The sequence below is a fragment of the Drosophila erecta genome, unplaced genomic scaffold (assembly GCF_003286155.1).
Source record: "Drosophila erecta strain 14021-0224.00,06,07 unplaced genomic scaffold, DereRS2 tig00000021-arrow-pilon, whole genome shotgun sequence".
NCBI classification, from domain to species: Eukaryota; Metazoa; Arthropoda; class Insecta; order Diptera; family Drosophilidae; genus Drosophila; species Drosophila erecta.
Genome location: NW_020825198.1, coordinates 3996976 through 4020151, shown reverse-complemented (window position 1 = coordinate 4020151; position 23176 = coordinate 3996976). Strand labels below are relative to the sequence as shown.

General features: G+C 44.6%; 5 protein-coding genes across 7 annotated transcripts in view; 3 read left to right on the top strand and 2 right to left on the bottom strand.

The window, feature by feature from the left end:
- Window positions 1-17565, top strand: part of LOC6544301 (homeotic protein female sterile) — a 31274-nt gene extending 13709 nt beyond the window's left edge. Inside the window, exons 2-8 of the mRNA XM_001971407.3 lie at window positions 7819-8252; window positions 8321-8428; window positions 10649-10727; window positions 12599-13518; window positions 15188-15325; window positions 15661-16397; window positions 16531-17565. Coding sequence (XP_001971443.2) covers window positions 8108-8252; window positions 8321-8428; window positions 10649-10727; window positions 12599-13518; window positions 15188-15325; window positions 15661-16397; window positions 16531-16617 — 2214 coding nt within the window. The 5' untranslated portion in view covers window positions 7819-8107 and the 3' untranslated portion in view covers window positions 16618-17565. The remainder of the gene's footprint in view (window positions 1-7818; window positions 8253-8320; window positions 8429-10648; window positions 10728-12598; window positions 13519-15187; window positions 15326-15660; window positions 16398-16530) is intronic.
- Window positions 1036-2062, bottom strand: LOC6544303 (serine protease 1). Of its 2 annotated transcripts, none has more exons than XM_026976889.1 (2): window positions 1303-2062; window positions 1036-1248 (listed from the first exon to the last, which is right to left on the bottom strand). In XM_026976889.1, coding segments are annotated over exons 1-2 (762 nt in total). In that variant the 3' UTR covers window positions 1036-1246. The 2 variants fall into 2 exon arrangements, with proteins under 2 accessions (XP_026832690.1, XP_026832691.1); XM_026976890.1 differs by having other exon boundaries at window positions 1036-1242.
- Window positions 1036-3485, bottom strand: LOC6544302 (serine protease 1). Of its 2 annotated transcripts, none has more exons than XM_001971408.2 (2): window positions 2726-3485; window positions 1036-1248 (listed from the first exon to the last, which is right to left on the bottom strand). In XM_001971408.2, coding segments are annotated over exons 1-2 (762 nt in total). In that variant the 3' UTR covers window positions 1036-1246. The 2 variants fall into 2 exon arrangements, with proteins under 2 accessions (XP_001971444.2, XP_026832692.1); XM_026976891.1 differs by lacking the exon at window positions 1036-1248 and adding an exon at window positions 2556-2658.
- Window positions 13741-14966, top strand: LOC6544300. The gene has a single exon (XM_001971406.2). The coding sequence runs from the start codon at window positions 13776-13778 to the stop codon at window positions 14964-14966; it is 1191 nt and encodes a 396-aa protein (XP_001971442.1). The 5' UTR covers window positions 13741-13775.
- A 1487-nt stretch (window positions 17566-19052) lies between the features above and the next one.
- Window positions 19053-21465, top strand: LOC6544099 (pickpocket protein 28). The gene is made up of 6 exons (XM_001971404.3): window positions 19053-19643; window positions 19704-19964; window positions 20015-20219; window positions 20268-20538; window positions 20601-20859; window positions 20970-21465. The coding sequence occupies exons 1-6, from the start codon at window positions 19093-19095 to the stop codon at window positions 21214-21216; spliced, it is 1794 nt and encodes a 597-aa protein (XP_001971440.2). The 5' UTR covers window positions 19053-19092; the 3' UTR covers window positions 21217-21465.
- Window positions 21466-23176: the final 1711 nt, after the last annotated feature.

The following is a 23176-nucleotide window of genomic DNA, read 5'->3' as shown; positions in this document are numbered from 1 at the left end:
ACAAAAAAAAAAAAAAAATTGAACTAGAAATGTTTTTTTACGGCCTGATTTGCTGGATTTCACTTTTGGTTGGGACTACAGACGTGTTCACATCTACGAATCGGTGTAAAAACTGAGGATTTCGATATACAAGCGCTGCTGACACATTCAAAAAACAAATTTCTGAGTACTTGGATCTGAAAAAAACGTAGTTTGAAATGGGTTAGGCGTATTCGAACACTTTTCATTACCATAATTTAAGTTCACAATGCGCTGTTTAGACTTTCGTTTGGTGCTATAAGGCAAACATTTGCAATTGAAAAGCAGCGATTAACCGCTTTGCATTAATCAAGTAATCGTTGGCATATTCAGCACTTTATCCGCATATCCTTATTACGACGTGTCCATTGCGCAGCGGAAAACTGTGCAAATAATTAAAGCCAAAGAGCGCTACGTATGACAGCAAGTGCAACAATTATTTGATTACTGTCGCCGGGACTCTGCCAGTTCCCTGTTCAGTTCCCTTTGCCACGTAATTGGCGGAGTGATATATGCATATATATACATTTATATGAATATATATTCCACCCAGCCCAACCCACCCCTCCCCTACACGGTAATCGATCCAGGAATTTCATAGGAACAGCTTGCAGGCCATTATGCAGCGAGTTATTCATAATTGTTGTTGCTGCCCAAGTGGCAGGAAAATGCATAACAAACTGAAAAATATTCAAGCCATTTTTATTGCCACACCAGACGAACCACACACCAGCTACATACGAGTATACCCATGCATACTATATGCACATATAGGGACTGGCGATAATGAATGAATGTGCGCTAAAGAACCGCAGCCTGAACCGAAAAGAGCGAAATAAAGCAAATAGTGGAGCTTCAACTGCAAACAGGGGCTTCAATAACAATAAATTTAACACTTTAACGGTTGTGCGAGGAGCAGCCTACATATGTATATTATCCCCAAATCGCATTAAATTGTTACATTATAAGCAAACCGAATTATATTACATAGGTGTACGTTCAAATTGGGCAGCAAGCTTTTGGAGGCAGTTGTTTAAGGTGTTTTAATCAAATCAAAGATAACATACTACATTTTGCAGAACATTTACAACCATTTAGTTTTTACATTAATTTGTATTAATATTCATGAACTACATTAAGCAATTCGTTCATCTTCAGAAGTTATGTTAATTGCTTTGTTTGCAGAAAGCTTCATTCTGTTTTTCTATGATTCATTTGTTTATCCTTCTCCTAAAATGAATAAATTTAGGCATTCACTTGCTAAGTTCATTTTGGGATACTCACAGAATCCTACACCGGATATACTCTTTATCCACTTTATGTGATCGCTGACGCGGATGTGAACCGATGGATATCCAATGCTACAGTTGGAGGGCATGAGCCAAATAATACCAATGAAGGTGGGATTTTGGCCCATCGTGACCACCGCTCCACCAACGTCGCCCTCACAAACTCCTTTGAAGCCTTCTCCAGAGGTGCACATCTCATACGATTGCAATGGTGCATAGTATTTGGTGCACTCCTCGTTGGAAATGACCTCCACTTCTATGCAATGCATCCATTCGGGAATCTTACCATCTCGTTTTTCGGTTCCGTAGCCACAGACCATGGTCATATTTCCGAGGAATCGATTGTATCTTGTTCCATAAGCTGGAATGCGAACCCGGCCTATTCGATAGTCGAACTTTTGGTAGGGACACTTGACCAGGGCGATTTCGCGATTTTTATCATAGTGAAAGTAGAAGTTTTCCTTGTAGATCCTTATAATATCAAAGCCCCTATACGATCTTCTTGATGCGAGATGGACCTCAATGTATTTGTATTTCAGAACATGCTTGACTGTGAGGATCCATTGGTTCGAAATGATGGTGCCGGCTCCGTGGTACAGTGGTGATCTTAGAGTTTTGAAGAAGACGATTCCAACTAGGTATATAATTGTAAAGGTCTTGGCCCTATAGCCCCCGGATATCCTAGGACTTAACTTATATTTTTCACCGACCGAAACAGCTAGTGATAAAACTATCAATATCACAACAAGCTTCATTGCCATACTGAAACAATTTGTTACTTTACCATAGCATTGAATAATACTCGTAGTGTGCCGAATCCATTTTGCTATTCTTGTTAGTCGTAGAGTAACAGGGTATACCAGATTCGTTGAAGAGTATGTAACATTTGCATTGCCGACCCTATATATTCTTGAGCAGGATCACTAGCGGAGTCAATCTATGCATGGCTGTCTGTCGTCCTTATGTCTGTCCTTATGTCTGTCCGTATGTCTGTCCGTATGTCTGTCCGTATGTCTGTCCGTATGTCTGTCCGTATGTCTGTCCGTATGTCTGTCCGTCTTCCTGTCCGTTTGTCTGTCCATCCGTCGAGAAATAAAAAAAACTTGAAAGTCGAATTTAGACATCTAGATTCTAGGGACAGTTCCGCAAGTCGCCAAAAAAAAGGTTTTGAAATTTTTTCATTTTATTATTTTTTTTGGCAATTTCTGTCGATACGCCAAGAGAATTTTGAAATTTCTCACTAGCACTCCCACTATCTGAGTGATGGGTATCTAATAAGCAACTCGACTATAGCGTTCGCTCTTTTACTGCTTATTTTAAGGGCTGCATAATTATAGCATCTATCTTTTTTCTGAAATAAATCAAATTTGGCATTCACTTGCTATAGAGATAAAGTAACTTAGATATGGGATACTCACAGAATCCTACACCGGATATACTCTTTATCCACTTTATGTGATCGCTGACGCGGATGTGAACCGAAGGATATCCAATGCTACAGTTGGAGGGCATGAGCCATATAATACCAATGAAGGTGGGATTTTGGCCCATCGTGACCACCGCACCGCCCATGTCGCCCTCACAAACTCCTTTGAAGCCTTCTCCAGAGGTGCACATCTCATACGATTGCAATGGTTCATAGTATTTGGCGCAGTCTTCGTTGGATATGACTTCCACTTCAATGCAACGCATCCAATTGGGCAGCATAGCCTTTCGGTTTTCAGTTCCCCAGCCACAGACCAAGGTCATATTTCCGAGGAATCGGTTGTGTCTTGTTCCATAAGCTGGAATGCGAACCCGGCCCATTCGATGGTCAAACTTTTGGTAGGGACACTTGACCAGGGCAATTTCGCGCTTTTTATCATAGTGGAAGTAGAAGTTCTCTTTGTAGATCCTTAAAATGTCATAGCCCCAAAATGCTCTTCTTGATCCGAAGTGGACCTCGATGTACCTAAATACCAGCACATTCTTGACTGTGAGTATCCATTGATTCGAAATTATGGTGCCGGCTCCGAACTTGAGTGAGGATGAAGGACTTTTGGAGTAGACGATTCCAACTAGATAAAGGATTGTATAGGCCTTCGCGCGATAACCACCGCTGATCCTGGGGTTCAATATATTTTTTTCACCAACCGAAATAGTTAGTGATAAAACTAGTAATGCCACAACTAGCTTCATCGCCAAACAGTAACAATTTGTTATATTATTAACAAAGTTTTGAGAAATATTAGTGGTGTGTCGAATCCATTTTATGTTGTTGCGGCCTTTTTGTTTAATTTAATTTTACTTTCAATTTTCTTTTCCTTTTCATTTTTATATTATAATAATATAATTTGCAGCTATACACTTCTCTGTTGTAAAAATATAATACCTATACGGTAATTATTGCTATTTATTTTGATACGATCAACACGTATATTGGTATCTCAAAATTTTAAAGCGTGAATTCCTTGGCTTTTGAATTGTTTAAATACTTTGCCGATTTCCAAGCTGCACTTCATCCATTGCAAATTTAATTTATTTAATGAGCATCGCAATAAAACGCATTTACTGTCAAGTGATAAAATGGTATTGCCCGATGTTTTCTTTTTTTCCCCACCTCCGCCTCTTGGCATATTTTTCATTTATATGTGGTCCACATGTCAGTAGCATTTTCCACCCATTTCCCACCCATTTCCACACATTTCCACGGCCTGTTGACAGCAGCAGCAATTATTAACTTTTGTGCGGCTGCTGCCATGGCGCCGTGTGTTTGTTATTAATTTCTTGTTATTTATGCAAATAGTTGGCACTTAATACGCCTGTAAATATGTTTAAATATTTGTATTCATTTGGTTTTTTTTGCTCCTTTGTAAATTGTTTTGTGCATTACGATAAATTAACAGCAAACAATAAGCAACAATGCGCGAGTGGTGACACATTCTCCGCTTATCGACAATTTTGAGTACATCTCCGGAATTTTAATCTATTCAGCATGTACAAGGTATGAATTTCATGGAATGGAAGTCCCAAAAGTTGGACTCCTTCGACTCTCGTCTAGTCCGAGTTCCATAAACTCGGCAGAGTTATCGCCAGCAGACGTGAAGTCATCTCTGGGCATACGTCGATGCACTGAGAGAAATGACAAACTTTCCATATGCTTTTAATATTTTGCTGAGTAGTACCAACTATTATATTGATTTAATAAGCTAGTTATGCAGTTTGTTTGATTTTGAATCAATGGATGAGCTGTTCTAAATGTAGCCACCAACTATCCTTTTAATGTTATGTGGAAATGTTTTGTTTAGTGCACGCATATGGATGCTATGCTTTTCGGAAAGGATTCTGTTCGGCCCAACTGGGGTCACGTCTGCGGGTCCTTGCTGGCCTGGTCTGCCATGTCCTGGCCCGACTTCGTCCCGTTTGACTGCTTATGAATAAAGTTGTTTGCTGGCTTGTCAATGCACACATGGCATCATCATCATTCCTCCAACATTTCGGTCCCCCATTCGGTCCTCCCCCCTTTCAATTGGGGTTATTTGTCGCTCTATCTGCTTCAGATCGGTGGGTGTGAGTGCCCCTTTGTTGACTTTTTGGCTTTCAATGGGTCACGGCGTCTATTCATTTTTTGTGCTGCGCTATTGGGGTTGCCGTCAACAGCATCCACATCCCCCAATGGCCCCGGGCAATTTGAAATGAAAAGTTGTCTGCCATATAAACATATGTAGAGATGGAAAAAGAAAACGCAAGATGATACGAGTAGTAGGCAGTAAATAGCAACAGGCGTGGTGACGAAATGTGTCCTTTGACATTTGATCGCTCGCCACCGATAATCCTGACAGCATCGCATCGTTGGCTCTTCAACAACTCCGGCAGCTTAATGGCTTTCTGCATTATTTATGGCACGTCGAGGCCCCATCAAAACGCTTTAACACGAAATGCTGGCTAAAAAGTATCGGGGAGCGAATACTCGACCAAGGAGCCTGCGAAATGTAGTCCACAGAGTCGTTGACTTTAAGCCGCAGACAATGCGGGGCATTAGGCAGCCCGAGCCTGGCCGGATGCAGCAAAAGTAATTAAGCACTTTGTGGCAGGGTCCATCCACTAAGGTGAGAAGTTCAGTTCAGCTACATCTTCGTTTTACAGTCCTTCAAGGTTTTAGTGCCTATTTCGAACTCATGCTAACCAGTTTTAGACTGCTGTAATTGAAATGCATTTCTATTCGTTGTGTGGCCCCATGTAGAGCATTGACTATGCGACTTTTCCGAAGTGCAACTGCTGTTTGTGTGTTTCCACCACACTCAATTACAAAGTTCAGCTCATATGGCGGCTCCACGTTGGCATCCTGAAGTTTAGCCGGCGACGACTTTTACTAACTCACTTGCCACGAGGCGTCTTAATTTACTTTTGCGCTCGGGCGTCTGGAAAATAAAAGTGCAAACGGTGGCAGCCTTTGTTCTGGGCCTAAAACTGTTGGTAGGTCTCGCAAAGGGGGAGGGAAAAGGGCGTGGAAAGAGGGGATTGCGGCAATTTTCTGCACATTTTCTAGCGGTTGAACTTGGGTGGCTGACTTGCTCCGTAGTGCAGTTAATTACAATTAGGCCGAGTTAACTAACCACTTGCCGGCTCTTGAGCAGCCCTATTGCCACACTCACTAGAGCACTGCATTAAACACAGACACCTTTAATATGTCAGCTTCCCTGATTGTTGTCTTAATTAAAGTTGCGTTCATTAATATGCCGACAGCGCCGAAAAGTAGGCCACCAAAACTGTTGCATATTCAAACGTTTATTCAATATGACTTCAGCAGGAGTGTTTGTTACTACTGTTGTAGGATTTGCACAATGGCGAACAGCAGACTTCGAGGAAGCTGTTATGTCATGCACTGTGGAAAATCGTACAAGTTTTCCCATTCTTAGGGTTAAGTATACAAGGAAAATGTGTAGTGTAAGCTGTTGTTGTGAGTAGCTTGATCAAATAATATCTCATCAAATTCTTATCTTTTTATCGTCTGCAACTCAAATGAAAGGCAGTGTCTTATTTCATATCCAACCTATCTGATCTCGGCAGATCTGAGTGTTTTTCACGGTGCATTCGCCATCGGCGTTATTCCTTCATTTGCAAGGACAATGCGACACAAAAATAGAAACCGTTGAATGAGTGAATGAATGCCTGAATGGGTGAGTGAATGGATGGAAACCAGACAGAAGACTGGCAGGCAGGAATGCCATTATAATAAATAAAGAGTCTTTCACTCATAACTGGCGCACAATGCAGCCAAAGCCATGAATATCCCGACTCCATGCTACTCCTTTTCTGGTTCCCCCGTTTGATTTATGCCAAACAATGCGAAAACGCTTTTAATAAAACTGATGGGAAAAGCCGTAGATATCGATCAATGAATATTTACCAACCACAGTAATGCAGTTCCATGTCATTTTCTAAGCACCTAACTGAGTCGCAAATGTACTAAACAATTTTAATTCCACGGCTGTAGGAATATTTAATTCACTGAAACTAAATAAACTTTCGAACTCATAGATACTACTCGTCTCTTTTTTTTCTACTTTCTATTCTATTTATTAGACTCCAGTTGAAGCGCCAAAAACTTTCACAATTAACACCAACTGGCACACCCATAAATCCGCAATAAATTCTTCGGGGTGGGGATTGCATAAAAATCACATTAACAATTTGCTAGTACACGAGTATTTTATTTTTATGGCTGCATGTTTTATTTTTATTTCATGCACGTCTTTTGTACATTTTAATGCCCTTCGCCATTCACACTACCACACGTACACTATGCAAAGGAGCCACACACGCACACATTCAGCACACATGTTGCCACAATGGGTGTGGTGTGGGTGTGGTTGTTGGTGTGGGTGTGGGTGAGAGGGAGTGAGTGGGGTGGAGTGGCAGACAAGGACGCACTGCACTGTTGGCATCGAAAGCGCAATAAAAACGCTTAATTTTTCACTTTTACAGAAGCGAGCGCAGTTTCTTTGTTGTTGTCGCTTCGGCACCTCTTCTCCATTTTTTATACGTTTGCCTCCTTTTTCAAAGGAAGGATAATGGGTGTGTAAATGGGTGTGAGTGCCTGTATGAAATGGCTTTGAAAGTTATTTAATTTAATAACAAGCTCAAAACATGTTTCCACAGAAGGCAAAAGGACATCAATAAAAAGCGGATCTTTAAAAGAAAATGAAACATCAGCATTTTCTAATTGGCAGGGTGTGAACAGCTGCTCTTATAAATACAGAAAGAACCAAAAAGCATATTTATTCAACTTATACAGTTTATATAAAAGGAAAGCATGAAAAAGTATTTTTAAGTGAAAAGCCATTTTTGCATTTTAATTGCCTGGCATTAAGTTAAAAATTCCCCAAAATCAACACGATAACGTGAAACCCATACCCACATAAATAAATGAAACAAAAACACGTCCATTGATACTTTTTAAGCCCATCGACAAACAAAAACGGATGTGATTTTTATTTATTGTTCACTGCGTTTGTCTTTTATTTTACAGATTTTCCAACGACACCGGACAATCTGCGGCCGCTCACAGATTTGGATTCGTTAAAAGTGAAAAATCCGCCGGGAGAGTTTGAGGGGAAAACAATCCGACTGCAAATGCAATAAGCCGTCAACAAAAGCCCCGTCTTAGCCACAAAAAAAAGGAAAAACGCAGCATCAAAAACGGGGACAACAGCAGGGATTTCGCCAGGATTGCGTACTTGTTCTTTGAACACAGGTGCGCCGCGGCTGCGCCCGTGCCCGTGTCCTTGGCAGGATCTGTGACGTTGCCAGTAGCCACCATGAAGCTGTCCAAGCTGTCCAACCAGACCAACTCGCAGGATCCGCAGGCGGTCAACTCGCGCATCTTTGTGGGCAATCTGAATACCTTTCAGTGCTCCAAAACGGACGTGGAGCGCATGTTTCAGATCTATGGCCGCCTCGCGGGTAAGTCCTTGTCATCCAGCCACCAGCTTCATACCCACTAAATCTGGATTCCCCAAAACATCCTGCAGGCATATCCATGCATAAGGGCTATGCCTTTGTGCAGTTCACCAATCCATTCGATGCTCGGAACGCCTGCCACGGCGAGGATGGCAAGACGGTCCTCAGCCAGACATTAGGTAAGGATTTGGGTCTTTTACAGTGCGTTTGTTAAATGTCCTTCAGACATCTCCTTATTATAAGTTTATTTAATTATTTGACAAGCGAAGAAACTCTCGTTTGTTTTGCTTATTTGTCAAATCATACTTTAAAAAGTTAGGGGTGCTTCATGTAGCCGTCGCTAGATGGAGCGCATGTGCAATCTTCCTTTACTATCTCCCTAATAACGGGTATATGATAGTCTGGCCGATATCTCTTGCTCACCTTTAAAGTGCATAAAAGCTGTCTTAAATCTGCGCAACTGCTGCGTCCCACAAAATCGCCGCTAACGAAGGCTGCTTTGCATAGACATTTAGGACCTTAACCCTCGTCCTCGGCTGGCCAAAGTTGCATGTTCGTAGGATATCGCCAGTTATGTGGCTCTCAAAGGAGTTTGGGGCATTCGTCAGGTTAATGGCCGCCGGCAGCGGAAGCGTTGCACTAAAATCGAACAAACGCGCGAAAAAAGCCACAAAAGGGCCTGGAGGGGCACAGGATGGCTTGTCCTGGCTTAGGGCTTGCAACGAACACATAGCAGGCAATGGTAATGAAGGAGCCGTCGACGATCCTGGCATGTGTAGTGGCCATATCTCCAGGCACCCTCCGCAACTAATGTCTGAGTATTTCGACGGGCGGAAGTCGCTGCCGGCCGCAAAAACTTAAAGTGCGGCCGACATAAATCTTGGCACGATACTTTTAATGAAATTTCAATGTTGTGCCAGACAGTCGACTGTCTTTTGTATCTGCCGTTCTGTTTTCCCTGACTATCCGACTATGCGACTATGCGACTATCTGACTGTCTAGTCGTTCAGCGTTTAATGAAATAATTCAACGCCAGTTGCAGCTGCCATGTTGACGGTTCTGTGAATCTCTTTGCTGTGCTTTTTTTCCACTTTTTTATTTCATTTCTGCAGTGCGTGTCTCGTGTGGAGAACAAGTTAATGCACTTAGTGCTCTGTGTCGGTTGATGATGCTTTTGCTTCTGCTTCTGCTTCTGGCGGCAACACGGCGGATGCTTCATATTCATACGCCCCGTTCGCCGCGCAAACAAAGCGAAACTGCCAGACTCTCAGGGAAAATACTCTGCCGCTTATGCAAATGCAAATGGGAATCGCTAAATGTGGAATGCTAATTCCACTGATTAGGAAAAGAAGAACCGACTACGAAGTGGCCGGCATAATATTTCATTGCTACGCGCCATTGACTTTGAGGCGCTAGAAAACGCGGCCAGGCCCACTAAAGCGATTTTCACTGGGGTAACAGCGTGGATGGCTGGCTGCAACTTGTGCAAATCCTTCTTACGCTTTTATCCTTAATCTTAATTATAGCCTGCCAGCCCAGCAGTCGGACAGTCGGACAGTGAGGCGGTAAAAGGAAAACACAAATAACAAGAAAGCTGAGTAGGAAATGGAGCAGCTGAAAAAACGAAGGTCTCAAAGCATTCACGCCCGCTTTTCTTGCAGTTTTTTTTGTTTTGTAAGCCAAACCCACCAATTTGTAGATAGCCATGGGTTCCTCTGAATTTTACCAGCTCCAGCTCTCTTTTCCAAAGGATTGGAGGCGCAGCCGTCGCACTTCAAACTTTGTCATGAATTATGATGAACGAGCGTGGGCTGCGAAATCCTGGCTCTTTTCGAAAAGCCACCACAGCCACCCTTTTCATAAAAAAATCAGATGCGGTTAGGGCTTATAAAGCTATTTGAATACACTGAGGGAATTGAAAAGCCTACCTAAATAGCGTTTAAAAATACCAGAGAAATGTAATATTATGTCAAACTGTGTGAAAAATATCTTCAAAATTGCAGAAAAGTGGATTGGCGTTTATATTTTGAAGAGCATTTCGCCTTCGACTACACATAGTTTCCTTTTTTTGCATTAACCATAACTGACAATGTGCTTTCCGGCTGTGGCGCACTTTTATTAAGATTAATGATTGGGGTGCAGCCAGATTGAATTAACCGAGAAACGCAGTTGGTCAATGGAAATGCATGCACATAGAAAGGAAAACAAAACCATTTTAATCACTCACATTTTGTCTATTCATTTGCATAATGAAAGGAGTAGGGTTATAAAGGACTGCCTTTGTGTGCCCAAAACAATGACTTCAAAGAACCCAGCATTTTTGTGTACTTATATTTCGTTGTAGAATACAGATTGCCTTTTGTCATTAAGCATTTTCCCATTTCAAATCCCATTTCCAGATGTCAACATGGTGGCCGAACCGAAAGCGCATCAGATCGGAAGGAAAAGGCAGAATGTGAGCAAGACCGGAAACGATTGGTGAGTTTGGAGCTGTGTTACCAAGGACGCCCATTGGGCTCTAGCCTCATTTCAATTTAATCTAAAAGTTAATTTTGCTCAATTTAACGCCGCCATGTGGCATTCGCTTGAACTGTATTTACATATCATTTAACGGCTGGGTTTTTTTTTGGGGGGTTGCTCGCCCAACAAATAAATAAATAAATAAGAAACCATTCATCAGGCGGTGGGGTCGCCCATTGTTTCAACTTCCCCGTCGCCGGCATAAAATATTTGGCTGTCAACGGCTAGCCGGGCTTTTTGCGCCCAACCGGAACCAGGACACTTCAGGCCAAGTTCTCGTCTCCATTTCACTGCTCACTTTCTTTGCTGTGTGAGGGTCAGTTGCCATACATAGCCATGCGTATGTGTGTGCGGGTATCCTGTGGATCCTGTGAGTGACAGTTGCAATGTATGCCATAATGTCCTGGCGCTGACATGTGCACTTGTTTGTCTTTGTCGTGGCGCGGCCTTAATGATGACTGAGCGACATTCACAATTTATTTGGGCCTGGTGCCCCAGAGCTGCCTTCCACTCGTGTGGAAATATTTAATTTAAGCTTAATGACGCCGAAACGAAATGCCGAATGCGTTGGCTCGACGGCTTTAAAAAGGCAGCGACGTGAATGACAACGGGGCAGCTTGGTGGGGGGTGGGGGGTGGGGAAACCCAACTGACATCGACTTGATTGTAATTAAAACGCAAACATGTCGATGTCCCCCTCCGTCGAAAGCCCATAGCTATGTCCAGGTGCTCTTGTGCTCTTGTGTTTGTCATTAAACGGCTGCTCACCTGGTTTGCCTCCTCTGACCGCACACAAACTGACCGAAAAAGCCACAATTGTTGCACTCCACCACCCACACCCGCAGCCACCACCACCACCGCCCCACTCAGTTGACCACAATTGGTTGGCTTCGCCAGGAAGAAGGGGCGTTTCGTCCTGGCTCGGCATTTGTATCAATCACTGGCAACATGACCCAACGGGAGACCTCGGCACACAAACACAATTGCCAAATGACAATTCAAACGGCGGCAATGGCAGCCTAAACAAATATTGACGGACTGATGGGTTGAGGAAGTGACTGACTGACATTGAGGTTGGGCAACAGTTGGCAGCTTGTTCATTAGCAGTTAATGAGAGGGAATTCACATTTATCGTTGCGTTTGGCAAGGCAGGAAAGTTGGTTTTATTATTGGGAAATTACTGCACATCAGGTAATTGAAATTACTTATAAGTTAATACGAATTAAGTTTTTTATGTGAGGTATTAAAATTAGCAGGGTACTGACTATTCGTCGTTGTAGCTACAGCACAACTATCTATTCGCTACTCATTTCTGAATAGCATACTTTTTGGGGTTGACGTTGCGACACTTCAATTAGCGGACAAATATTTGTTGAGCGGATTACGACTTGTAAATGGCCACTAGTTTACTTAATGCACTGATAAAAAAAGTTACTTTAGCGCACACACCCTAATATTTTGATAAGCATTGAAATTATATTGATAAATAAATATTATATATTTATTTTTATTTTTTAAATATATTTTAATAACTTTGCCTTTTTACAACCTAAGAAAATTCCGGGGTATTCAATTCTACCCCATTAAATTTTTATTATTTTTCATTAATCCCCAAAATTAATATTTTAAATAAACTACCTCTTGAAATTATTCAATTAATACTTTATTCTTGTATTATTACCACTTCTATTATTTTTTTAAACATGGTTCACCCATTAGTTTTAGGATTAACCCTATTAAGTCAAAAATTTTTTTGAAAATAATTAATTTATTTAACTTAATAGTACATAACCATAATCTAAATAAAATGTAACCTTTCTCTCCGTGCAGGGACTACTTCTATGACAGCTACTGCTCCTCGGCGCTGCTGCGAGGCGGCGGGGGTGCGGGCGGGGGCGGTTCGAACGGAGTGCGGGCCAAGAAGCGGAAGCGTCTGATGACCAACGGCGGCGGTCTGGCGGTGGCCGTGCAACAGCAGCAACAGCAGCAGCACGGCCAGCATCATCACAGTGCGGCCGCAGTGGCCGCTGCTGCGGCAGCCGCCGTCCATCAGCATCAGCAACAGCAGCAGGTGCAGCAGCAGCAGCAGCAGCACCATCAGCAGCAGCAGCAACAGCAGCACCAGCAGCAGGTTGCTGCCGTTGCGATGGCGGCCATGGCCAATTTGTTGCCGCAGCAGCAGTTGCTGCTGCATCAGCAGAATCTGCTCTCGAATGCGGCAGTGGCCACAACGGTAACGGCGGCACCGGGTTCCATTCACTGGTCGCAATACAAACAGGAGCAGCAGCACCATCCACATGCCCACCACCCGCACCACCAGCAGCCGTTCGGATTCCAGCTGAAGAGCAGCGTGGCTGTCCAGGCGACGACATCGCCGCAAAATGCAAAGTCTGCAATAATTGCTAATCAAACGGCGCTGGGCGAGCCGTATCCGGTTGGAGCAGCCGCCTTTGCCGCCCACCAGCATCAGCAGCAGCATCCGCAGCAGCAGCAGCATCAGCAACATCAGCAACATCAGCAACCGTTGCTGCAGCCGTTGACTCTGGCATTGTCCCCACAGCAACCGCAGCCTCATCAGGCGGCAACGCCACTACAATTGCACAGCCAATTGATGCAGCAACATCAACAGCAGCAGCAGCAGCAACAGCAGCAACAGCAGCAACTACAGCAGCAGCAGCACAACCAGCAGCAGCAACATGCTCTGGAGCAATTAAGTTTGCATCAGCAATGGGGACCATTCAAAGTATACAGTGAGTATTGACTCCACTTTGCTCAAGTTTGAGGAGGGATAAAGCCGGAAAAGTATATTTTAATTATTGTCTGTGGTTTCGTCTTGGCAGTTGGCTTTTATAAGTTAGTAAAATAGCGGTTAAGACATGAGAGTAGGTATCTACAAGATAATTACTTGTAGGATTTAAATACATCCCAGTTTGATTTGCGTCTAGTTGTCCTGGCTTAATGGGTCAAAAATGCTGACGCCTGACGACAGAGTCTCTGAAAAGGGGAAATGACTCACGTTGCCCTTCTTTTGGCCATTGCAAGCGTATTCAGTGTCGTTCAGGGTCAAGAGGTTATGCCGATGCCCGTGGCGGAAGCCCCAACATCGCAGCCACTGCCCGCGGATTACGTGAAGGGCATACTCAGCCTGAAGAGCAGTCTGCTGTCCAGCAAGCCGGCCCTGGGTTACTCCAGTCAGCAGGGGAATAGCGCGGATCCCGTATCCGGAATCAGGCCAGGCATGCGGTACACACAGCAGTTGGACGTACAGCAGCCGCAGAGCCAGCCGTTGCAGGAGATTCAGGTTGAGCACGTTGCCAGTCTGAGGCCATCCGCGCTAGCTCAAAGCAATCTTCTTCCCTCCCAGATGCCGTCGGCCAAGTTGAATCGATATAACCAGGAGTTCCCCGCCTTTCACCTGTTCCAGCCGCCGTTCGTGCCAATGCCGAAGAAGCAGGAGAGACAGGAGTCACTGGATCCGCCGCCCACTGCCGAGCAGCTCGAGTTGCTGCAACAGTTGTCAGAGTTCTTTGGCCAGCGGCAACAGTTGCAACAGGTGCGACCGCAGTTGGCCATGAACAGCGCTCAAGTGGATCAAAGTGAGGGAAAGGGCGAGGGCACTGATACTTGTGACACCACGCAGAAGCCCAATGAAAGTGAGGAGGAGGATTCGATATCCGTTGATGTGAAGAACGAAGAGCAGGCAACTACTACCACCACCACAACCAGTGCGAAGCCATTCGTGCCTCCAAAAACGAAGCCCACCAAGCCATCTAACGTCAAGTCCACCACCCAAAAACATTTGACAACGCGTGATACCAAAAGCACTACCAGGAAACTGCCCTGCTGCACCAAGCCAATGAATAAGGGCGTTGCATCCCCTCCGAATGTTAATGTGCAAAATGCGTATTCCGAGCAGCCGAAGTCCTTGCAACAGCAGCCTCGCAGTGGCAGACACGCCATTCAGCCTGATTTGCGCATAAACGCTATTACCAACTTACTGAGATATCGCAGAAAAAGAGCTCAGGGTGCAGCGCCATATCCGAAACCCTTTTCCTCACAAACGGATCCTGGATTGCAGTTGCAGAGCCGATCGAAACGAAAAAAAGATAAGATCCTGGACAAAAATCAACTGCTGCAGGCTGAACTAAAGATCTGGCCCATCAACATAAAGGCGAATTTTGTGGAGCAAATACACTAAGCTCACAATATTTATATATTTTTTAAGCAATGTTCAAATAAAGATAAAATGAATTAAAGATAATAAGGAATTCGAACAGCTAGCCTTATAGAAATATTTTAAATTTTAATTTCTAAGAAGTTAGCAAATATATTGGTAGCAGAGACTTTTAAGCTACAGTTTTCCACAGTTTTCACTTACGCGCAACATGTTTCTAAGACCTATCCTTTGCATATTTACAGGCAATCCGGATACATTAATCTGCGGCAACTGCCGGGAATCCTTCGGCGAGCTGTCTGAGTTATTGGACCACAAGAAAAGTTATTGCAAGCTGAGGTTCACATGCAAGTGCCAGGATGTTGCCTTTGCGGCAAGTGCAAGTAAGTGGGCGAAACGGGGCTCCTTGTGGGGGGACAGGGACTGTGGCAGCCTGTCTGTGGGCAATTAATTTATGATTGTTAAACACTTTTTGCCCTTGCCCCGGCCAAGAGTGTTTGTCTAAGTCGTAGGCGCTCCACTGTTTGCCAGTCAGCAACATCTGCTGGCCGGGCAGCAGGATGCACGAGTATGTATGTGGATGCATGTCCTGCGGCTGCTGGCAAATGCATTTAAAATTGAGTTATTTATGCGCCAGAGCCTCCGATGTCTGTCCTTCTGCAAATTCCAACTTAAATAACTAATTAATTCTCGCATGTTTCGCCCCTTGCTCATACAGAGACTCCGCCGACGAGCGCCAAATTGCTGTGCGCCGTTTGCAAGGATGCGTTCGTCAATCCTTGGGATTTGATGGTCCACGCACAGGCCGCCCACATGGTTAACATTTACGAGTTGGGCGATGATGAGGGCAGCAGCAGCAGCAGCAGCAACAGCAACAGCAACACCACCACCGCCAGCAGCAACAATGTTGCAAATGCAGCAGCCGTGGAGAACGGACATGCCATCGCCGATGAGGCTGCCACAAAGCAGCAGATGCCGCAGATGCCACAGATGCCAGATGCCTCATCAACACTTAACAAGGAGCCCAATAACAATAATAAAATTAGCAACAACAACATGAGCAGTGAGGCCATCAATGGCCACATGTCGCCCACGGGAACGGCCATCATAATGGCATCCGGATCAGTGGCTGAGAATGGAATGGCCAGCGACATGGAGTCCAACTGTCTGGACATAAAGTTCAGTCTAAGCGCCAGTCCCAAGGAGGCGGGCGACATGATTGCCGCGGCAGCAGACAGTGGTGCCCATACAGCCATGATTCCATTACAGGATCAGCACAGGGATGATCTCTCCCTGGATGGACGCATGTCGAGCAGCTCCCAGCAGACCCATCACTCCGACGAACTGAACGTCAAGTTGCTGAGTGGCTCCGTCTCCTCGAGGGGCAGTTCGCCCGGACTGGAGGCGGATGAGCCGCCGGCCACGAGGGCTTGTATTGTCCGCACCTTAAGCATTGTGAGTATGGATGATCCTTGGCTAACTGCTGGCACAGTCACTTCATAAAGCTACTCAATGTAGTATCCTCTTATGCAGTCCAAAAACTGATTGTTTTCCACTTCTCTTCTTTTCTTTTCAACTTTATTTCCAGGAAACTGCCGGGTCACCCACAGCTCCAACTGCCAATACTTTGAGCCTGATGTCGAACAGTTTAGGCCTGGCTCTCGCACCGCAATAGGTCAAAGGACGTGGGCAGGGTCAACAGCTTCAGCGCGGTGTTTCTTGCGCCATCGTAGTGCGATACAAGTGCAATTTCTTCAGTATTTTTAACAGACTAACCTTGGGGGAAGCTAATGAGTCCGAAGGAAAGAAGATCGAATAACGTAAATTACAGCAAACATATCATTTTTAATTAGCCATAGATATGAAATACGTGCAGCTATATATAGTGTATTGTGTACTATATCAATTAAAGCCATGTGTACGTTTATATGTAATGTACTTGTATTCGTAACTGTAATTGTAATTGTAATTGTAATGGTAATTGTAATGGTAATTGTAACTGTAAAACGCCTTTGTGTTTGTGTTGTTTGCATGTCCTTTGGGTTTATCGTTTCAAACGGAAGAGTATTTATTTGGGTTTCAAAACTGCATAAGTGAACGTATAGGTAAAATTATGGAAAGCTTAAACTGTCATCGCCCGTCGGCGGTGCAAATTGAATGGTAATCGAGCTTTGTACATATGGATATATGGAATAATACGGATACAAATTACGGAATTATAAGATCATTGTTATTAACCGGACAATCGTCTGGTGCCGGCTTTAACCGATGCTTATATTTTGGATATCATTTACGGATTAATAATAACTTAGTCCTTAGCCCACGCAAATTGTATATCAAAAGTAGCATAGTGACAACAGGTGTTTCAAAAACAAATTCGGAGTAACTTGCTATACATTATCTAGAATCATAATCAAATATGCGAAATATTATTAGCGACTATATTCTGTAAAACCTATATCAAAAGTAGCGGCTATGTAAATAGGTTAAACAACGTATTATGTACTTACCAAACCAATTTGTAAACAGTAACAACATTCAATTCAATGTCCTCCAGCTAAAGCATATAAACCAACAAACGAAATGTATTATGCTAAATGAGAATACCAAATATATATATATATACAGATACAAAATGCATTGCGACTTTCAATGGTTTGTTGGGAAAATGATAGCTAAACTAAAGTGATTCGCCTAAATCAAGCTGAAATTTTTCCCTGTTGAAACTTGCGAGACGCATCAGAAATTCTATTTCGCAGCTCATTAAAATAAATGATGGCCAGACTTCGCCAGACAGAAGCGAGAAGTGTGTAAATGTTTACGGCTGGCAAAAGGAACAGCTAACAGGTAGCAAGGACAATGCCAACATTGTTGAAGGCACAGCCTCGCAATAATGAAAGCCCCCAACAAAGGAGCCCCATTTGCCCTTTTGCTGGCGCCATTTCCCAGGACCTCCGAAAAATTTAGACACAATGCCCCAAATGCAGTTCACTTTATTAAAATGCGCCACCAAAATGGTCGCATCGTGTTGCGCCGTGTTGCCTGTCGTGGTCCCCTCTTTGTTGTGTCCTTGCCGCTGGCCATTGCATTTCTTTCCTCTGCTCTTTTCAAGGGGTATTTACATTTGAACACACATTTGGGGAATTTTTTTTAAATTTTTCAAGCAAAAAAATATATATAATACATAATGTTATTCAAAATTGCATTTCTTTCCTCTACTCTGTTCAAGGGGTATTTACATTTTAACACACATTTGGGGATTTTTTTTTTCAATTTTTCAAGGCAAAAATATATATTGTTTTTAAAGAAAAGATTGATGGATTGAAGTAACATTTTCAAATATTTTGATTATTTAACATAAGTTGCTTAGTCTGTGCTCACTCTACTTAAGTTCGAGAGTCGGAAAATTTGGCAAATAAATAACAGCTCAATAACTTTCCCACGTAGAGAGAGCATTTGCCAGTCGTCGTTCAGTATTTGCCGCACTGCCATTGTTTAGCCGTGTTTAACCTGAGGATTTGGGCGACATTGTCGGCGTCTGCAGCCGTTTGGCGTTTTGTTTCGAGGTCGAGTTAAGCGCCTGCAGTCAAGTGGCGTCGAGCGCAGGCCGGGATTTAAAATGCATAAGCCCGCGTCGGTGGCCGGAAAGTAGCCGTTTTCAATTTGGCCATGGCCGTGCGGCTGCACCTGTCGCGGTGGAGAGTTGCAGTCGAGGATGTGGCACCGGTGACCCGGGGCCTGGTGAGCTTCAAGTGCGCACTGGCTAATTAGAATGCCTCGCCTAGTGCAGGCTCAAAGGTAACATTTAGCCGGGCATTGGGTCACAGTTGACAATTACGCTGGCTGGTTTCCTGGGCTTCCTTTAGCTCCCGCTGGGGATTCCGGTGCTGGGGATTCCAGGGCGAGCTTGCAAATTACGCCAGCTTAGCGACATGAAGTAATTGAAACGCCACCAAAAACGCCACCTTCCCACGCCGCGAATTCGTGGAAAACTATGCGTGCCGCTTTCGCGATCCGCCGGGACTGTCGACCGGTTCCACCGTTACCGGACGGCAGCCGCACCCTGCAGCCGGACAGAGGGTATATAAAAGCCGGAGCCTTGCGTGCGCACCGCTGACTTAGTCAACGCATCTCCAGCACGACGGACCGGATGTCGACGGACAGCACACAACCCCATACGCCCAGCCATGAGGTGGCGGTCCGTCCGCTGCCCAGTGCCGCCAACCAGTGGAAACGGGCGGCACTGATGGCCCGGGTGGCGCCGGAGTTCAGGGAAACCGTATCCGATGACAGCGAGGACGAGGTGGACACCAAGAAGCAGATCAAGTACGGCAGCGGCTTCCAGGCGGCGAAGGCCATCATTCACGAGTACTGCGACTATACGACCATCCATGGCATCCGGTATCTGGGCGAGAAGAAGCGGCCACTGCTGGAGCGACTGTTCTGGATCAGTGTGCTTGTGCTGTCGGTTTTCACCTGCGTCAAGCTGACCCTTAATATCTGGGACAAGTGGAACAACAATCCGGTGATTGTCAGTTTTGCCGAGAAATCCACTCCGGTGTGGCAAATCCCATTTCCCGCGGTCACAGTTTGTCCGGAGACAAAAACCCGGCGCGATGTATTCAATTTCACGGATGCGTATCACCAAGTGCGCGACTTTCAGACTAATGTCAGCGGCATAGTAGACCTTACCGATAAGCAGTAAGTACTTGCTTTTCACACCTAAAAAACCGCCGTTTACCATGATAATTTTGTTAATAGAAAGGGAATATATGGCGCTGTGTCGCAGGTTTGCGAGCCACACTTGCACGATATAACACTGGGTAACAAAACCAGGAGGGGCATGGAAATCATTGACGCCCTGACCGAAGTGTCGCCCCATTTCGATGACACCTATCTGAACTGCAAGTGGCGTAACTCCCCGGTCAAGTGCAGTGATATTTTCCACAAGTTTGTGACGGAGGATGGCGTTTGCTACAGCTTTAACTCACTCAGTCCAGCGGAGATTTTCCGCGCGGAAGGGTGAGTTTGTTAGAAAATCAAATTCTTCCGACACAAAAGTTCTCTTGCAGTATTATTCCCGACTTCATCTTCCGCGAGGAAAATCGACTTTCCATGGATTGGAATGTGGAGGATGGCTACAGCGCCAGTGCGGATACTTCGCCCTATCCAAACCGAGTTTTGGGCCCAGGAGCCCGAGCTGGCTTATATCTGTTCATGGGCGGTGCGGAGATTGATTTCGATGACATGTGTCGTGGTCCAGTTCAGGGCTTCAAGGTAAGATCTGTTATGTTTGCTATGGTCATTTGAAGAGAGTCCTTCTAGATATTACTACACACACCTGGAGATGTGGCCCAAGTGTCCAAGCAGTACTTCCGCATACCGTTCGACCAGGAAGTGCTCATATCCATTCGCCCCAAGATCATCACCACTTCGGATGGTCTGAAGCACTACGAACCCAACCGTCGACAGTGCTATTTCCAGAAGGAAAGGGACTTGCGCTACTTTAATATCTACTCGCAGAGTAATTGCGAATTGGAGTGCCTGGCCAACTTCACGTTGACCAAATGTGGCTGTGTTAAGTTCAACATGCCACGTAAGTTCTATACCTGGTGTGCCCATTGCCCATTGGGATTTATTTAACTAGTTCTGTTTCAGGCAATGTAAATATGCCCGTTTGCGGTGACGCCAACCTGAAGTGCTATAACCAAGCCGAGGACGAGCTGCTGCTCAGGGAGTTCACCCAGGGCCTGATTAACGCTGGGGAAAATACTCGGGGTGAAACCGAGTGCAACTGCCTGCCATCGTGTACTTCTATTGCCTACGAGGCCGAGATCTCCCAGGCTGATTTCGATTACAAGACAGTGATTAATACGGATTCTCCAGAGGGCAAGGAGGAACAGGCTAAGAGGCAAGGGTAAGTCTGGCAGGAATACTTTATTCATCATCATTAATTGTTATAATAGTTATAAACAGCTTAAAAACCTGAAATGTTTTCTTTTCTTCTTGAAAAATACCTTTCGGCAGAATGAAGATGTCGCGCGTGTCCATCTTTTTCAAGGAGGCCCAGTTCCTGACCTCTCGGCGCTCGGAGCTGTATGGTACCACCGATTTTCTTGCCAACTGTGGTGGCCTACTTGGCCTCTTCATGGGCGTCTCCATGCTGAGCATAGTGGAGCTGATCTATTTCTGTACCGTGCGCCTCATCTCGAACCTGAGGATGCGCCGCAAAACCCGCAAGGAACTGCTGAAGGCGGTCAATAAGGACGCCTAATCGAAGGACCTGCTGCACGGCCCATAAATAATCCAGAACCCAGTGAATCCATCTGAACTGGAAGCCAAAGTTTAGCTGACTCTGCTGCTCTGTGTTTGTGTTGCGTTAAATGTTAAATCTGCAAACAATGAAAATAAAGTTGTACTCAGCACTAGACGGCAAGTGCAGTCATTTATCTGTTCCAATACGACCCGCATCCTGCCAAATCTGCTCTCTGCTTCTGTCTGTGTGCAAGTCTGTGTGCATTTGAAATGGAATCAATTATTTTATTGTGTGATTTGCTGCTGCCTTCGATGCGATGCGATGCGATTCGATTTCGAAAGTCAATAGACAACGTCGTCGAAGAGTCGTGGACAAAGTCAAAGGGGAGCTACGCATCTCAACTTCCAGCTCATATGTTATGCAGGGCCAATCCTTTGATTCAGCCCAGGATATCCGAGTGTATCCTGATCCCAGGAGCATGGCAGGCATGGGGTATGGGATACCTTGGCTGGGCAAACACTGAGGCAATCCCGGCACTCCTTCGTTCAAGTTGTGCGTGCGGCTCTAATGGAAATCCAATTGAATTAAGTTAATTATGTTGGCAAATATTTAAACAATAGCAGCAATTTATGCACACCCAACCCCGGCGACTTCACAGTCCTGCAGGCGCTGCAAAGTAGGCTTTAAAATGTTGCCATGCACATACACCGGCTGTCATTTTGTTTAATTCAATTGGCTGTGTGCATTATGCACGGCTCGTATAGTACATTTTCCAGCTCACTTTGCGCAACAGTTGTGCGAGCCATGAAACTGCTGCAATTTGCTGGCAGTTCATTACGGCAACAAGTGTCGAAATGTGTCGAAATATTGCAAATAAAGTTGACACATTTGCATATGCCTAATAAAATTTTCATACCCAAACACGGCGAGTGCACCGCACATTGCACACCGGGCACGAAATCGCAGTCCACATCCGTGTGTCCGCACTTTGGCACTTTCCATCTCCAGCGGCTGCTTTTTGCCATTTGTGGGCCGCTTTTCACTTGCCGTGCCTGCCAATTTGATTCACATATAAAAATGAATTTATGACAATTTCCGTCTGATGGCTGCCAAGGCTGTCTCGAGGGCTTTATTGATTCCACACAAAGCGAGGGTGGTTCGCAAAATATTGGAGTGCTTCTTACAGCATGGAATTTTACACCTGTAAGGCTCTGTGATTATCGTTAGTTAAGTATTGGAGTATCACAATTGTAATTATATTTTTTTTTCTTTTGACATCAACCAACTCTCGCTGAAAGGATGAAACGCCTATTGTATACAAGTATCTTCTTTTGGGCAGTGAGACTTTGTTGTATTGTCGTTTCAGTCGCCGATAATGTGACATTGACTATTAAGCAGTAAAGCCAACTCAAAGTCGGGGCAGGCAATGTCAGTAATCAATTTGCAAGTAATTTCTGCTCAGTTCCGGCTGAGTTCTTCTCCCTTTGTGATGGCGGACATGAATAAGTCCGGGATAACATGACACTTGACATTGAGCCGGAGGTCGGCGGGGTATCGTGCACTCGCGAGCAATATCAATAAAAAGTTTTCTTCGCTTTTTGCAGAAATGGCACGCAAAAAAAGGTACAAATTGTAATTAAACTTTTGCACAATGCAACTCAAACTGTCCGCAGTGTCTGGCAGCAGCAACAAAAAACCCATCAGCTGCATAGCAACAACCAATAACAAAGTGCAAGACGTGCTGCATTTGGCCAACAGTTTGATTTGCTCGGCGGTGCTTTGAATTTCCGGTTTCCTGCTTCCGGTTTTGAAGCCCACAGCGAAAACAGCCGGCGAATATCAAATATTATTAGAGATACATGATTGGACTCTAACGTGTTATTTATTCTCAAACTCAATGAGCAGTTTAGCTTATGAAAAAAAATATATATGGAGATATTCGCAAAAACCGCAGTCCTAAGGCTGAAGTTCTCTACTC

Excerpts from the sequence above, each read along its gene's own strand:
- LOC6544099 (XM_001971404.3), top strand. The coding sequence starts at position 19,093 with ATGTCGACGGACAGCACACAACCCCATACGCCCAGCCATGAGGTGGCG. Across the intron at positions 20,539-20,600 it reads TGTTAAGTTCAACATGCCAC|GCAATGTAAATATGCCCGTT; the intron begins GTAAGTTCTATA and ends GTTCTGTTTCAG. Across the intron at positions 20,860-20,969 it reads GAACAGGCTAAGAGGCAAGG|AATGAAGATGTCGCGCGTGT; the intron begins GTAAGTCTGGCA and ends ACCTTTCGGCAG.
- LOC6544302 (XM_001971408.2), bottom strand. The coding sequence starts at position 3,485 with ATGAAGCTAGTTGTGGCATTACTAGTTTTATCACTAACTATTTCGGTT.
- LOC6544300 (XM_001971406.2), top strand. The coding sequence starts at position 13,776 with ATGACTCACGTTGCCCTTCTTTTGGCCATTGCAAGCGTATTCAGTGTC.
- LOC6544303 (XM_026976889.1), bottom strand. The coding sequence starts at position 2,062 with ATGAAGCTTGTTGTGATATTGATAGTTTTATCACTAGCTGTTTCGGTC.